General features: G+C 42.3%; 1 protein-coding gene across 2 annotated transcripts in view; it reads right to left on the bottom strand.

The window, feature by feature from the left end:
- Window positions 1-13,510, bottom strand: part of RAB11FIP4 (RAB11 family interacting protein 4) — a 177,402-nt gene that overhangs the window by 117,768 nt on the left and 46,124 nt on the right. For both annotated transcript variants that reach the window (XM_080380991.1, XM_080380992.1), the window contains exon 2: window positions 6,594-6,681. In XM_080380991.1, coding sequence (XP_080237117.1) covers window positions 6,594-6,681 — 88 coding nt within the window. The remainder of the gene's footprint in view (window positions 1-6,593; window positions 6,682-13,510) is intronic.

Genomic DNA, 13,510 nt, shown 5'->3' with positions numbered 1-13,510 from the left:
GATAATTTGGATTTTCCAAGTACTCCATGAGTACATGAGGGGAATAATATAAAGAGGGACACTGGAAGGTCTCAAATACTCATATGTCTGTTTATTACCAGAATATATGTTGGCTTGCAGCCTGGGAAATGCCAGTGAGCTAAATTAGCATATCACAGTTCAGACAGAAAATAACGAAAAATCAAAGTTTACTCTGGCAAATCTTAGTATGGAAATATGAAGGTACCAAACAACAATTTGTACAGGGAGCAGTCTAGTCTGGCACACAGGGTATTCTCTGCTACCAGTACGCCTCTTGAGAAGAAACATTCTTGCCTAGGCTTGCAGAACTGCCATGATGGATATTTCAAGCTGTGCAGCAGTATGCACCCAAGGCTAGAATCTGTCCATAAATAACCCATTGCAAATAAGCAAAGGAATACTTCCTGGCTACTTTAAGGACCTTCTGCACTAAGATGTCCCATTATTGCTATAACTTCATTTTCCAGGAAATGGTAAAACCAAAAGCTACTTACATGGCTGATTAGAGTTATTTCATTTGGATGTCTACTTTTATCATAAGATATTAATGTGCTCAATGTTCCCTCTTCCCTTGCTAGGGTTGGAAAAATTTCCTCATCTACATTTTTGGGCAGCACTTGCCAAGGAGACTTAGCTGCACTGCAATCATTGTGAGGCAGCAGATAGAAGCGAAGAGCTAACCCAGGAATTGTTTCAAGTCCTTGTCTATTTACTGCTGCAGTTCTGCAAAATTAAAAAAAAAGAAAAAGAAAAAGAAAAAAAAATCTTCCTTTTTGGAGGAACGCTCTGCTAAAAGGCTGTACATTATATAAATCACTGTGCAGGGTAACACAGATCAGGAACAACCTTATATCTGGAGAGAGAACTTAACTATGAGATTATGAAATGAGAGTGGCCAGAAGCTGCTGAATTCTCTTCTCCGGCTGAAGACATCTGATGAGCCAGCACCGAGGCAGTTAGTTTGTGCCACTCAGAAGACCGACACATCGATGTGTATGAGTACTTACTTGACAAAACGCTAAATCACTCTCTAGTCTGGTCTGTCAAAATTATCCGAGTTAAAACCTATTTATCCTAATATTAAAAATGCATAAGTAAACACGGTTCATTCGCCCAGAACTGGGTTAGGAAGTAGCGTATGAACTTGGAATTATTTGCATTTTGCAGGACAAAGTAAAGTAAAATGACAAGTGACCTGTCCCTGGTCAGAAGTCTGCTGCAGAAGAAGAATTCTAAGTGGCACCAAAATCAGTGGGTCATGTATCCCTTCTCTTTGTGAAAAGAGCCAGCTAAAATACTTCCTTTCTTGAAAATACCTGCCTAAGACTCGTAAACTCTCAAAACGGTGCTGGCTGTCCAGAGGCAGGACAGGATCACCTTTAGTCCTCAGCAAAGACAATGAAAGTGTTTTACGAAAAAGTTACTGAAGGAGAAGACATGAACCTTTAACTTGTTTCAATTCACTCATGATGCCAGACATGACTTATCTTACGAGATCATTTTACAAATTTACCTTCAGTTACATTTTTAAAAAATTGGTTGTCACACCCTAACAAACCCTGAATTTGCAGACAGACATTCTGGCCACATACAAACACAACTGTATCAAAGCTATTTCCTGCAAATGCTCCAAGGGGGAGATTTAACCCCTACTGCATCAGGCAATTTTCACAGGCAATTAAGCAATTTTAATACTATAGGAAATCAAACCTAGGTACCTAATTGAATGTAGTTGGTTCCTGGCACTTTTCCTAAGAGTAATAGCTTTTTACTTTTATCTACCCTTGGATCATTAATGGTGTATTAGACTCATTTATGGTTTCAGGCTGTATTTAGTAAAATCTAGTCGAGTCTTAGAAAACTCTGAAGTACTTTTAAGTGTAACCAACTTCAGTTCATTAAACAGCTAGAGTGTAATTTACAACAGGAGAGCTCAGCTCTTCACATTTACGTGACAGTCCTTGTCCTTGGAACCATCCCAAGTACCACTCCTATCAGTAAGTTATTCTTGCAAGAATGGATAGATTCATCCACTCATCTCCAGTTATCGTGTACTGTGAAGTCTGAGATCTATAGGTACGAGCCTAAATGGATATATCAAGACTCTTGAGCTTTTCTGCAGTGCTTTACTGAAATTCCTGTGCTAGTGCAGCTGCCCTGGTCTTAGGTATTGGTATATATTGCAAATATTGGTGTCCAGATAACTTGTCACAATCTGAGCTACCAGAACAGCCAACTTCCCTTTTTCAACATTTCTTTAAAGGTCTGGGCAAATCTGTATTCTTGGAATTTTCATCAAAATTGCTAGGAATTCATGGAGAAACATATCTACTTTTTAACTTTTATCTGCTCACATGAAGACTGCTTCTAGAAGCTTTCCAGCCAACTACAGTTATAAGATGCCTAAAGATCCAGGGAAGCACAGAGATGGATTTTTGAAGGCACACAATGGTCTGTGTCATTATTTTGAAGATTCAAAGTTTGCTATTGCTACAGGTGGGGAAGCATATAAATTCACAGCCATGCTTCTTCCAAACCATTAATAAATATGAAAGAGCTCCTGTAACTTTCCATTTTCAAATATTGTAACAGAGCATAACTTAAATGTCCTTAAGCTTCTACAAGATGAGGAAAAGACCCTCTTGCTCCAGGAGAAAAACAGGCTGTGTGATTTCATCTGAAAACCCAGTAATTCTTCTAGAGCACAAAGATTCGCTGTTGCAGAAATGCTCTGTGCTAACATGGCTCGGTCTCCCCATTATGAAAGCCATTACCCTCCAATCAGTACACAGTGGTCAGTGGTGTTTTCACGGTTAAAATAATCTATAAAGTCAGAATACATTTGCCTTTATCTTTTAATTCTGTATTAATTTTTATCTGCTGTACCCTCTCATCTCTGTGGGCTGCAACACCAAGGTCACTAGGGGGAGCTCATCCTTTATTTGTCAGGATTTGGGGTTTTTTAGTGGAATATCAAACCAGAGAGGCTATCGGAAAGACAACAGAAATCTTAAAATAGAAGGAACAGGTCAGACTTAATTAGAGCCTGCTAAACATACCAGGAGCCTGGTCCTGCAAACATGTCTGGCTGTGGAACCTACCAGCCTGCACAGCCCATTAGAAGTAACAGTTCCACTCAAACCTTTAAGTATTACAACTGGCAGAAAATATTTATTGGATTAGTACAATAAATTCAGCACAGCAAAACCAGTTATTGGCTCTACTGAGCAAACAGTAATGGATCCCACGCTGACCCTGCTGAAATCAATGGGAATTCAGCCTTTGAGTGATGTTCTGGCTGCTCTCGAAAGTCTCTAAGCAGTGCCACTTAGGCTATACTGGTTTTTGACACAGCTGCTAGGTAAGAGGGTACAGGTGTTATTTCATGGCAATTGCTCTCCAGACACAGTTATTAGAAATAAAGCCAAAGCCATGCAGTGAGTAGATAGAGAGGGCAGCTTCAGCAGGACTAAAACCTTCATATTCTGGCATTCCAATTAAATTGCTGCAAAGCTTTAAGTTTGATGGCAAGCCTGTCCCTGGTTCTGGCAGAGCCTAATTGCTTGGGGAAAGCAGCAGGGGCTCAGCACAGATGCTGAGGCAAAGTCTTTTAATCCACAAAGGACCAGCAAAAAGCAGCAGAGCTTTCCATAAACAGAAAGCACCCTGCCTGTCTAGTATTCCATCCCAGAGACAGTGGGAATGAGTTCCTCCAGCACACTTTTCCCCTCTAGCATAGATACCTCTGCTTGAAAAAGTCCCCTTTATCACTTCCAAAGGTGCCAGCTGTTAGTAAGACTCCTCAGCACATCCTTCCCCACAGTTCCTGCTATTCAGCAGTTGAAGAAGATTAATTGTCTTTTCCACCCGATAGTCCCAGCAGCTGGTGTGCAGGTACATGACTCATGTGTCATGAGGTTTATCCAGCTCAGAAGCACTAAGGAGGAGGCAAGGCTTGATGTCCACTTACAAAGGAACACAACACTTCATTTGTACCATGCAAGAGTGAACAATGCCCTGGTTTATGGAGGACAGAGGCCAAGCCAGAGATTTTAGATCCAGGGTTTAGAGTTTCTCCTTCCAGCAAGAGCTGCAACCAACCAGTTACAGAGCAGACACTGAACACTAATGTTTGGGATTTTTTCAGGTTCTAAAATTTAGGGGTTTGCTAAGATCCATACCTGGATCTGAAATGTTCAAGTCAATGTCATCAGAGGTCAGTTCTTTACCACTGAGATTTGAATCTTTTGTTCTAGATGCTTCAAACCTCATGGTTTAAACAAATTCAAGGCACTGAACTACAAAAAAACCCACCACCTTGGCACTACATCATCTCTGTGCGGCAAAAAATTTCTTCCGCATACTATAAAGGCAAGCATCTATGAGACAAATTAATCTGAAGTCTCATAAATAAATAAGGCAAGGCATTAGGATAGTAAAGCTTGAATTCAAATATTTGGCTTCCAGTGCTAAGAATAACTCAGCTTCATATGCCATTACTGAAAAAAACCCACTGGATTTATAGTAGGATCTCATTTTGCTCTATTAATCTGATTGCTCCAAGTAATTGCAATAGGCTGAGATGTCAAAGTATCGTATTTATAATCTGTTGCTGCCAAGACAAATTACTTTCATTTGATAACAAGCCTGCTGCTACCCCTGGAATGTGACTGCACTGAAGTGAGAGGTAACAACATGGTGGAGGCTTTCCATTGTGAAAGGTAGACATACCTGTTCTGAACTTTCATGTGACCCAATTTAATTTTTAAGAAAAATATGGCTGGTAGCTAAAGACCAATAAAGCTTCCATGCTGTGAGATGAGCAATAGAATCAGCTTTTCTAAAGAAATGCTGTGAAAGCATGCATAATAACGTCTTATCAGAAACAGATACAACTGCTCCTGCGATTATACACGCTTGGCACTGACACTGTGTAAGTGTCGACAATGCTAATGATGTGCTGAGAGCTCTAGGTGATGCTGCAGAATTGGATGTTTTCTCTGTAACTGTTCACATATACATACAAATAACCATCAAGCATATGATTTGGACCCTACCTATAATATACTCCACATAAGGGCTTTAAGCTATTCATAAACTTGGAGTACAAGGTATTTCAAAAAAGTTTGATTCGGTCACATCTTTGCAGGACTAGACCTTAGGATATGAATACATCAAACAGTTCCCACAAGGTGAGCAAGGATGAAAGCTCCCAAGGCATCATCACCCCCCAATGTGTCAATAAGCACATGCTGCACATCACAGTAAAGGAAATGCAGCTGCCCACTCCTTCACTGAGGGTACTGCCCACTACGAACAATGTAGAGAGCACAGTTATTAGAGATGTTCTTCTGGGTCACATCTACCCTTTCCTGATGCATTTGTGCACATCTTTAGACTGTGAATTACAGAGGACTACCAGGTGACTTACAGAGCTGGTGTCTTAACCCAGAATCCAGTTTGCTACAGCATTTCCTGGACAAGGAAAACCTCTAGTACAGACTTAAGTGTCCACACACTAATGTATTAACTTTCCTTCTGGGCTTTCTATTGCCTTCTTTTTAAACACATCAGTGCCACCTTGGAAGGTGTCTCCATGAACATGGACTAAGAACAGCTTCTCACTGTTTTATTTTACATAATTATACACTGTCCTCGGCTGCCATAAGCTTTAATGAAAATTGCTGCGGTGTTATGTTCTTGCATCATTATGGCTTCGTAATAATCTCATTGTAGCAGACTCTCCAGAGACTTCTGGAATCACACTATGATCACTTTGACATTCATCCTATCTCTGAAGTGAAGCCTCTGGGCTGTGACAGTACTCTGGCACTTTACTAGGACATACTACGTGTCTGGAAAAGGACAGGCTGGATTATTTTGCTATGAGAAGCTAGAAAACTAATCAGCAGAAAAACAGCTAAAGTCCCTTTTCACTGTTTGCTTCACTGCCCTTTGGCTAAGCTATAAAGCATAATAACGTCTATGTTTTCTGTCAAGGACTGTGTTTCCTTGCAAAGGAGATTGTTTGATCCACCTGGTTTCTACCTTCAGAGCTTGCATGGCCAACCTGTAATTAGCACTTTTCATTCCAACACATTCCCCAAGTACTTTGAAAACATGAATTAACTATACCTTGCAGACATCTCAAGAGTATAATAGGCTTAAATTTCCTAGTAGAGAAACTAAAGCCCAAGGGCTTTCTAACTTCCTTGGGTAAATCAACAGCAAAACCAGATGAGAACCTGGAAGTACCAGACTTGGGTACTGCCTGCTAACCACAAAGCTACTCTTTTGCTACTTTTGTCTTTAAAACACATCACCTCTGTTCTGAAAAACTAACAGTAAACCAATACACACACATCTGCAGATGCAGGAACACCAGCACTGCTCACCACTGATAAACAAGACGCACAAAAAGGAAAAATATACTTGTTCTGTTCCCAGGGTTATCCTACTGTCACTACAAATAACCAGTCAAAAGAGAGGATGTCTTTGCTGATTACATTTTCTGCAACCAGAGAAACATTAGTGGAACTGAAGTGGATTATTTTTAAGAAATATGCACATACCTTTGATAGCAAAAACACCATGACAGAAGTCCTTAAAATTGATTCTTCCCAAATCATTTGGGTCCAAGCACTTTGCCAGTTTTTCCACCTAGAAGAAAAGATCATAAAATACGTGTTGAGCTTGGTGCATCATCTGTTGCTCAGTTGGTTTATATCTTCTACAGAAGACCCCAAGTGGAAGAATACCTGTAACATTCACTTGAATCAGCCAATAGATCGATCTGCAAGGAGAAATTAGGTCTTATAGTTAGATTATTTGGTACTAAGGCACATGCTCTTACCAAAACTTCTGCAGCTGGGACATGCTAATACCCTCCTATGTAGATCTCAAGAGCTTAAGCTCTTATTAATAAGGGATGAAGCTGTGACCCAGCCTTTCATCTTAGAGCAGGGTGCTAACAGAATCTCCCTCCCTTGGAGCTCTTGCTGTATATGTAGCTCATAAGAACTTAAAACCTTTCTGGTCTCCACGCCTCTTATCAAAAGTTATCAGGGAAGGAGAAAGATCAGACAAAGATGTACGCAACCCACAGTAGCGTCATTCCCTGAAGAATACAGACTCTAAGAGAGAAAATTCATTGGGCACTTGGGATCACACAAAACCTCCTTGCCGCAGCAGAGAATGTAAGCTTTGTACAGGAAAATGGAAGTATATTAACAGCACAGAAAGATTCTTGCGATAAGACACAGAACAGTTCTTTTCTGTACAGTATGCAAACAAGCAATGTACTTACTGCTTATAATCTCAGCTTCACAGTTTAGCTTTTCTGATCACTACTCATCATAAAATGAGATTACATTGAACTTAAACACACTCACCAAACTGGCATTTGCCCCAGAGAAGGTCTGGTATATTTTTCAAGAGGGCTTTGGGGAAGAGGGAAAAAAGCAGTCTAGACTGGAGAGGCTGTTGTGTGTTGTGCTGTCTAGAATAAAGAGAAACAAAACAGCTGAAGAAGAATAAGCAGAGAGGCAGAACAGTCCAGGGAGGTGGGCACAGTGCTCTGACACCCCAGATAGCGGTTCTCCTTGGTGATAAATATGTTGGATGACATTGTATAAGTCCACTCACATCCCTGTGCTTTTGCCTGTTGTACCCAGCCGGTACCCTCACTGAAGCAGAGGCAGCCACTTGCTGCTCGTAAGCAAGCTCACAGTCAGCTACAGCACAACTCTGACCTTGATCTGGGCCCTCCAGACACCCTGGAGTATGAACAAGGTGAGTGTAGGAGGCAAGGACAGCAGGCACGTAGGATGCTGCACAATCCTGGCGACTACAGTGTGAGCTCAGATATGTCAGTCTGAGCAGCAACAAAAGCCCAGCTGGAAAGATATGCAGCAAATGAATCCAGATGACCCAGTTTCTCAGTTTTCTGGTGTGTTTTTTTTTTTTTTTTTTTAAACACGCTAGCAAAACCCTAGCAGTTTCTTAAAGCCCTGCAGATAATGCACTAATGTGTGCGCATGACACTTCTTTCTTTAGATTCCCTCAGTGCTTATAAATTACCCCTGTGCCAATAAATGCCATGATCAGCCAAAGGCCTCATTTAGAACAAGCAAGTCTGAATGAGAAAATTATAAAAAATTTACCCACATACAAATCCTGTGTTGACTGAGAAAGAAACAATTTGATCCTTACATCAAATCCTCTCCCCTCTCCTTTTCTGAGAAAAAAAAAACCAAACAGCTCATGTAGGCAGGGCAAATAAGGAACAGTATGATGAGTTCAGAGCCCGTGACAAGTTAGAGATCTTCTTAAAACTTTCTTATTTCAGAAGGCTTCAACAACTCCAGTCCTGCCAGCCAGGCAGCAGAACCCAGCTGCCAGCTATCATGCAAGTCATGATCGGATTCCTACATCTAATATCACAAGCGATTACTGTAGACCCACTAATTTGTAGCAGGAGAAGACCTGTATCTGTGTCCAAACCAGCCACTTCACCAGAAACTGTAGTGTGTGTTTAGTGCATACGGCACTAACTCAAAATCCTTACTGAAATCAATTAAGTAGAGGCATGCTTGACACAGGAAAGCTGGGTCAGTGTTACCCCTGCTCACCTTCACAAACAATATAGATGCTATAAAAAGATGAAGCGGTGGCAGAAATTCCTTTCTTCGAACTATTTTTGGGTGCATTCAAAGCAGTATAATCAAACAGGCTATTGATGCTGGGAGCAGCAAGATTTTACTGCTGAAAATCTTCCTGACCACTGTAGTAGCTTACAGTATGTGGCAGATGCGTCAGCTGGTGTAACTCAGCCTGGCTCCAGAGGCTTTGATGAAGACCCTGGTGTGGCCACTGTCCCCTCACAGATACAGCAATAAAATCTAACCAGACACCAGTCTTCTAGGTTACAGTATCAGCCTGTAACTCTCTTTGACAAAGGGCAAGCTCGCATCCTCATAAGTAAATACTATTCAGATACTTGCACGGTTGCTTTAGAGAATCCTGTTTCCTGTAGGTCTCTTGCTAAGAGGCAACAAATGGTGGTTTAGGTTTTAATGTACAGATTGATGCAGCCAGCTGGGAAGCCTCTACACTATTTAATATTGTGCTACAACACAGCAGTGTCACTGGGTGTTCCCAGTGAATCTGGCACATTCAGTTTATTTCTCAAAGTTGATCCAATGATTTTAGTCAACCAGTTGTTCAGCCATAAAAAAAAATCACATTTTAAAAATAAAATTAAGTAAGATGTTATATACCTGGGTGTGTGTATTACGGAAGAACAGAGAATACATTCACATCTAGGTCTAAGCAATGCCTTAAAAGTCAATTAAATTATCACCTGAGCAAAGTGCTTCAGTTTCCTCGAAATCTAATTTTGCAGGTTTTCAATTAGGTTTTATAATGCAAATAACTGAATTCTGTGCAAGAGATGATGAAGAATTTACAGAACAGCCTGATGGAACTAATGCCACCAGTGCTCACATCTTCAGCCAGCACTAATCAACACAGCTCTCAGCAGAGGTCAGGGGCTACAAGGATTTCTATCAACTGGGTTACATTTAGATGGATACTTGCATAGAGTTTGTGCATTATCATACATATGTGTATTGTACATAAATCCCTGCATATTTGCACAGACTTTTGAGCCTGTAGTGCACTTGAGCATGCAGTTCTACCAGTAGCTTTCTGAGATAAGGCCAGAAGCTCTTCCTAGTTAATTCCAGACTGAAGGCATTACTTAGAATTAAGCTCAATTTCAAGCTGTGGCCAAATAGACTATTCCATCACAGCTGCCCCTAAATCTTCTCTGCTGTCTATACTGTGTCAACCATCTTTCTGCTTTACTTTGTAGAGAAATAATGTCCTACCCTCCTCCTTCTCAGAAAGGGTTGGCTTCCAGCAATTAATCAGCAGTCGTAATGCTTATTTATTGCCTCAGGAAACACTAAAGGCTTGTCAGCCTAACTACCAGGCTGCATGACATCGAAGCCTTTTTTTTTTGCAGTCAACAACCCCCTGGGCTTACAGCTATGGCTAGCAAAAAAGGATGCAGCAGCCTTTCAGCCCAGTTAATGGAATAGGCAATGCAGCCCATTTTTGTACATGTGGAATACACGGGCTACACCAGTCCTGGGCACAGCCAGATTCCGGAGCCCCCGGCATTGCCAGGCACTGCTGGGCTCTGCCTCCTCTGCTGATCCCGTTGCAAGGGACACGGCACTGCAAAACCAACTGATGGCAAAATTCAGTGCTGAAATGACCATGTGATTGTTGTGATACCTGCAGGCAGCATAAGGAATACCAAGTGCTCCAGAGCTTAACATCATAAGCCGTCACAATGAGCTAGAGACAGTGTTTTGGGCTAGGGACAGCCACTTTTCTCTGCATTGCTACACAAAGCAGTCCCCCACCATGTGGGACAGCACAAACAAGGTCTGGATTGCAAACTAGTTCTTCATTGTACGATGAGGACAAGGACAGAAAGTATTAGCTGCAGGCTCAATAATCCAGCCAGTTCTTTTGGCAGCTGCAAGGATCTCTCTAATGAACCCTTCAGCAGATATCCAATAGTCTCAGAGAGAAGACATAAATCATTTTTGCTTTGGGAAACAATCAGAGAAAACCAAACTCTCTGTCCCTATTGTTTAAATTGCTTGGATGAATGAATGAATTATCCTTTCAATGCAGACATATTTCCCCATTGTAATAACAGGTCACTTCAGCCTGTTATTAGACAGCACATTTGCCTCCTCTCTGTTGGGTTCCCCAGCTACACTGACTGCTGCAGAGACGTGTTTGCCCCCTGCTGCATTCAGACACATAAGAGTAGGACAGGAGCATTTTTAAAGAGTCTCTACAATGAAAATAAAGGGACAAGTTCAGTGTGAAAAAACCATTTTGAAATCAAAACTCACCAAGGCAAAGATGCATATTAATGAGAAGGAATTAGTAGTACAAAGCAGCAGACATTAAAGTGAAGCAGAATATTCTTCCACCAGAGAGCCTCTGGTTTGAAATATTCTAGATGCAACACGGAGGTGAACGGCTGAGGCTTTGTGGCACACGCTGTAGGTAAGCAGGCTGGCTTAGGTCAGGAACCAGGAAGGGCTGGTTTCTCAGCTCCAAGGCTATGAGTAAATGATTTACAACCCAGCTCTGTATAGAGACTGAACACAGCAGACAGGCTCAGTAGGAAATCTGCCATACTAAACCCTACCCAGGAAAGGAGAGAGAGAGGAACTGAGTCGAAAGGCTTAACACTTAGACACCTAGGCTGCTGCAGAACCAGCTGGTTGCCAGAAGTGATAACATGGCTGAGTCCAGACACAGGAGGAGAGGTGAAATCCTGGCAGCAGCGAAGCCAAGGCAGAAACCCACAGTCAGTCCTAGGGTTGCTCAAAAATTTACCTGCAAGGGTTTTAAATCCAGCATGCACTGAAGTTATTTTTGTGCCTGCAGATACAGTCAGCTGTGCTCTCCTTTGCTCATTTCCTTCAACAGGCATTTCAGACGGTGTCCTGCCACACAACCCTGAAGTCTGAAGTTTTCCGAAGACCTAGTGTTTGTACTGAATTCAGTGTCCTAAAAATTACAAGGGAAGAAGGGCATTTTTCTCTGAACTTCATCTAGTCATTTTGTTTTAACTCATAAAAAAAAAAGGAGGGAAGCAGGCAAAGGCAATGAGCTTGCTGAAATATTATAATCTTTTTTATTTTGGTGCCATCTGGGTTATGAAGAAAAGATTTCAGTTTTGCCAAAATCACCTAATGCATCAACTAGGAAATGCATTTCCTCAGTTTCTTCTGCCCAAAGTTTCTTGCTATGTTAGCTAGAGGCACGCCTAACTATCTCGGGGGCAGCTTTGAATTTACTGCAGAAGAGAACTTTCCGTTTCCCAACTGTGCTCCAGCGAAGGCAAGAAAAATTCCCTCCTATCTCCTACATCCACACCAGAGCACCAGATATGGGGGAAAGAAAGGAAACCCAGAGTGCCTTGTAAAGAGTCCTCTGTAGCCATACCACCTGGGCCAAAATTCACATCCAAACTGAAAGCACCTGCCATCCTACCAAGGATGCAAAAGAGGAACCTGTCACTAACTCAGACACCGCCTGAAACAGAGCAAGGATCCAGTCACAGGCACATACCAAGGTGTACAGGGGAGCACAGTCACTGCAATCTACTGCTCGAACTAGAGGCAAGGGGAATGTTTGTTACCCTTGGCTCAAGTTAATTCCCTTCCCAGCAGCACTGAGCATGCCTGCTGTCCCAGGTCTCGCAGTACCTTGGAGTATGACCACATGCTCTACGTGACCAGGTATCTGATTGACTGTTACGACAAGAAGGGAAAGGATTTTTGTATCAGATGGAGTGGAGGAAGAGGACGGAAGAGGAGAGGTCACTGACATACCTCGGAAGTGATTTATTGAAACTGATCTTCTCTTGCAAGTGAGTTCAATACAGAGGTACCACCCAGCCAAGGAACCCTCTCAGGACCCCTTGCCAGCTCTCATACTGATGCTGCCAAAACAGCTAGGGGTCTGTTTCTTTTTCAGCAAAGATTTTCTGGCTGGAAATGAATCCTGCTTCCATTTCCAGGCAAGAAGAAACTCAGACCCCTGCTGACCTCACTTAATTTTCTTCAAAAACTGACCAGCACAGAAGAGATTTTGTTAACACAAAGAAAATTTGTTAGATTTAGATGTAATTGAGTTCTAAGGGACCCCACACTGGCTCCATCCACTGAAATCTTACAGCAGGATCCAAGTCACAGCCAGAAGATGCCATTTGAAATAAACAACTCATCTCAGCTGTTCACCTTCATACTGCAGGAGTCTGTGAGCACGTCTCACCCTGAAGAGCAAGCAGGGAACATCTGGGAGCTGTGAGAATGGCAAGACAAGCACTTGCAGGAAAGGTCAGGCTGTGCTGCAGCAGCGACATTTGGGCATGATCTCCTGAAGCAGAAGCACTTATGAGAAACCTCAAAAAGCAGCAAAAGGAGATTAAATATGCAAATGCTGCAGGGTAGAATTAGAGAATTCACACATGATTTATAGAGAGAGCAGCAGAACTGCACTCACCCTGATTTTAACAGACTGGCCTTTTCCACATCTGCGGAAGGGGTGTCAGCTTACACCTTCATGGTACGAAATGCAAAGGCAGGACTTCTGCCAGCTGAGCTGTGCCAGGCAATGTGGCCACCACTTGTGCTGAGACCCACCCACAGCTCTTTAGCCAGCCCCTGGGTTCCCTGTGGTGCAGGATGTTAGAGCTCTTCAGTCAGGGTCCTCCTCAGTACGTCACCCTGGCTGTTGCACCTGGCTGCTGTTTTGTCCCTGATCCCAATCTAGAGCCTTGAGTAACAAAGCAAGGGGACTTTTGCTGCTGTGGGTCAGTAATTACTCGCCACCCAAAATTTGCCACCCTCCTCTGTACCAGCCTGCTTTCCCCTTGCTCTGCAGGTCC

This window comes from Falco punctatus, assembly GCF_963210335.1.
Source record: "Falco punctatus genome assembly, chromosome: 1".
Classification (NCBI taxonomy): Eukaryota; Metazoa; Chordata; class Aves; order Falconiformes; family Falconidae; genus Falco; species Falco punctatus.
This window is presented reverse-complemented; position numbering and strand designations above follow the sequence as displayed.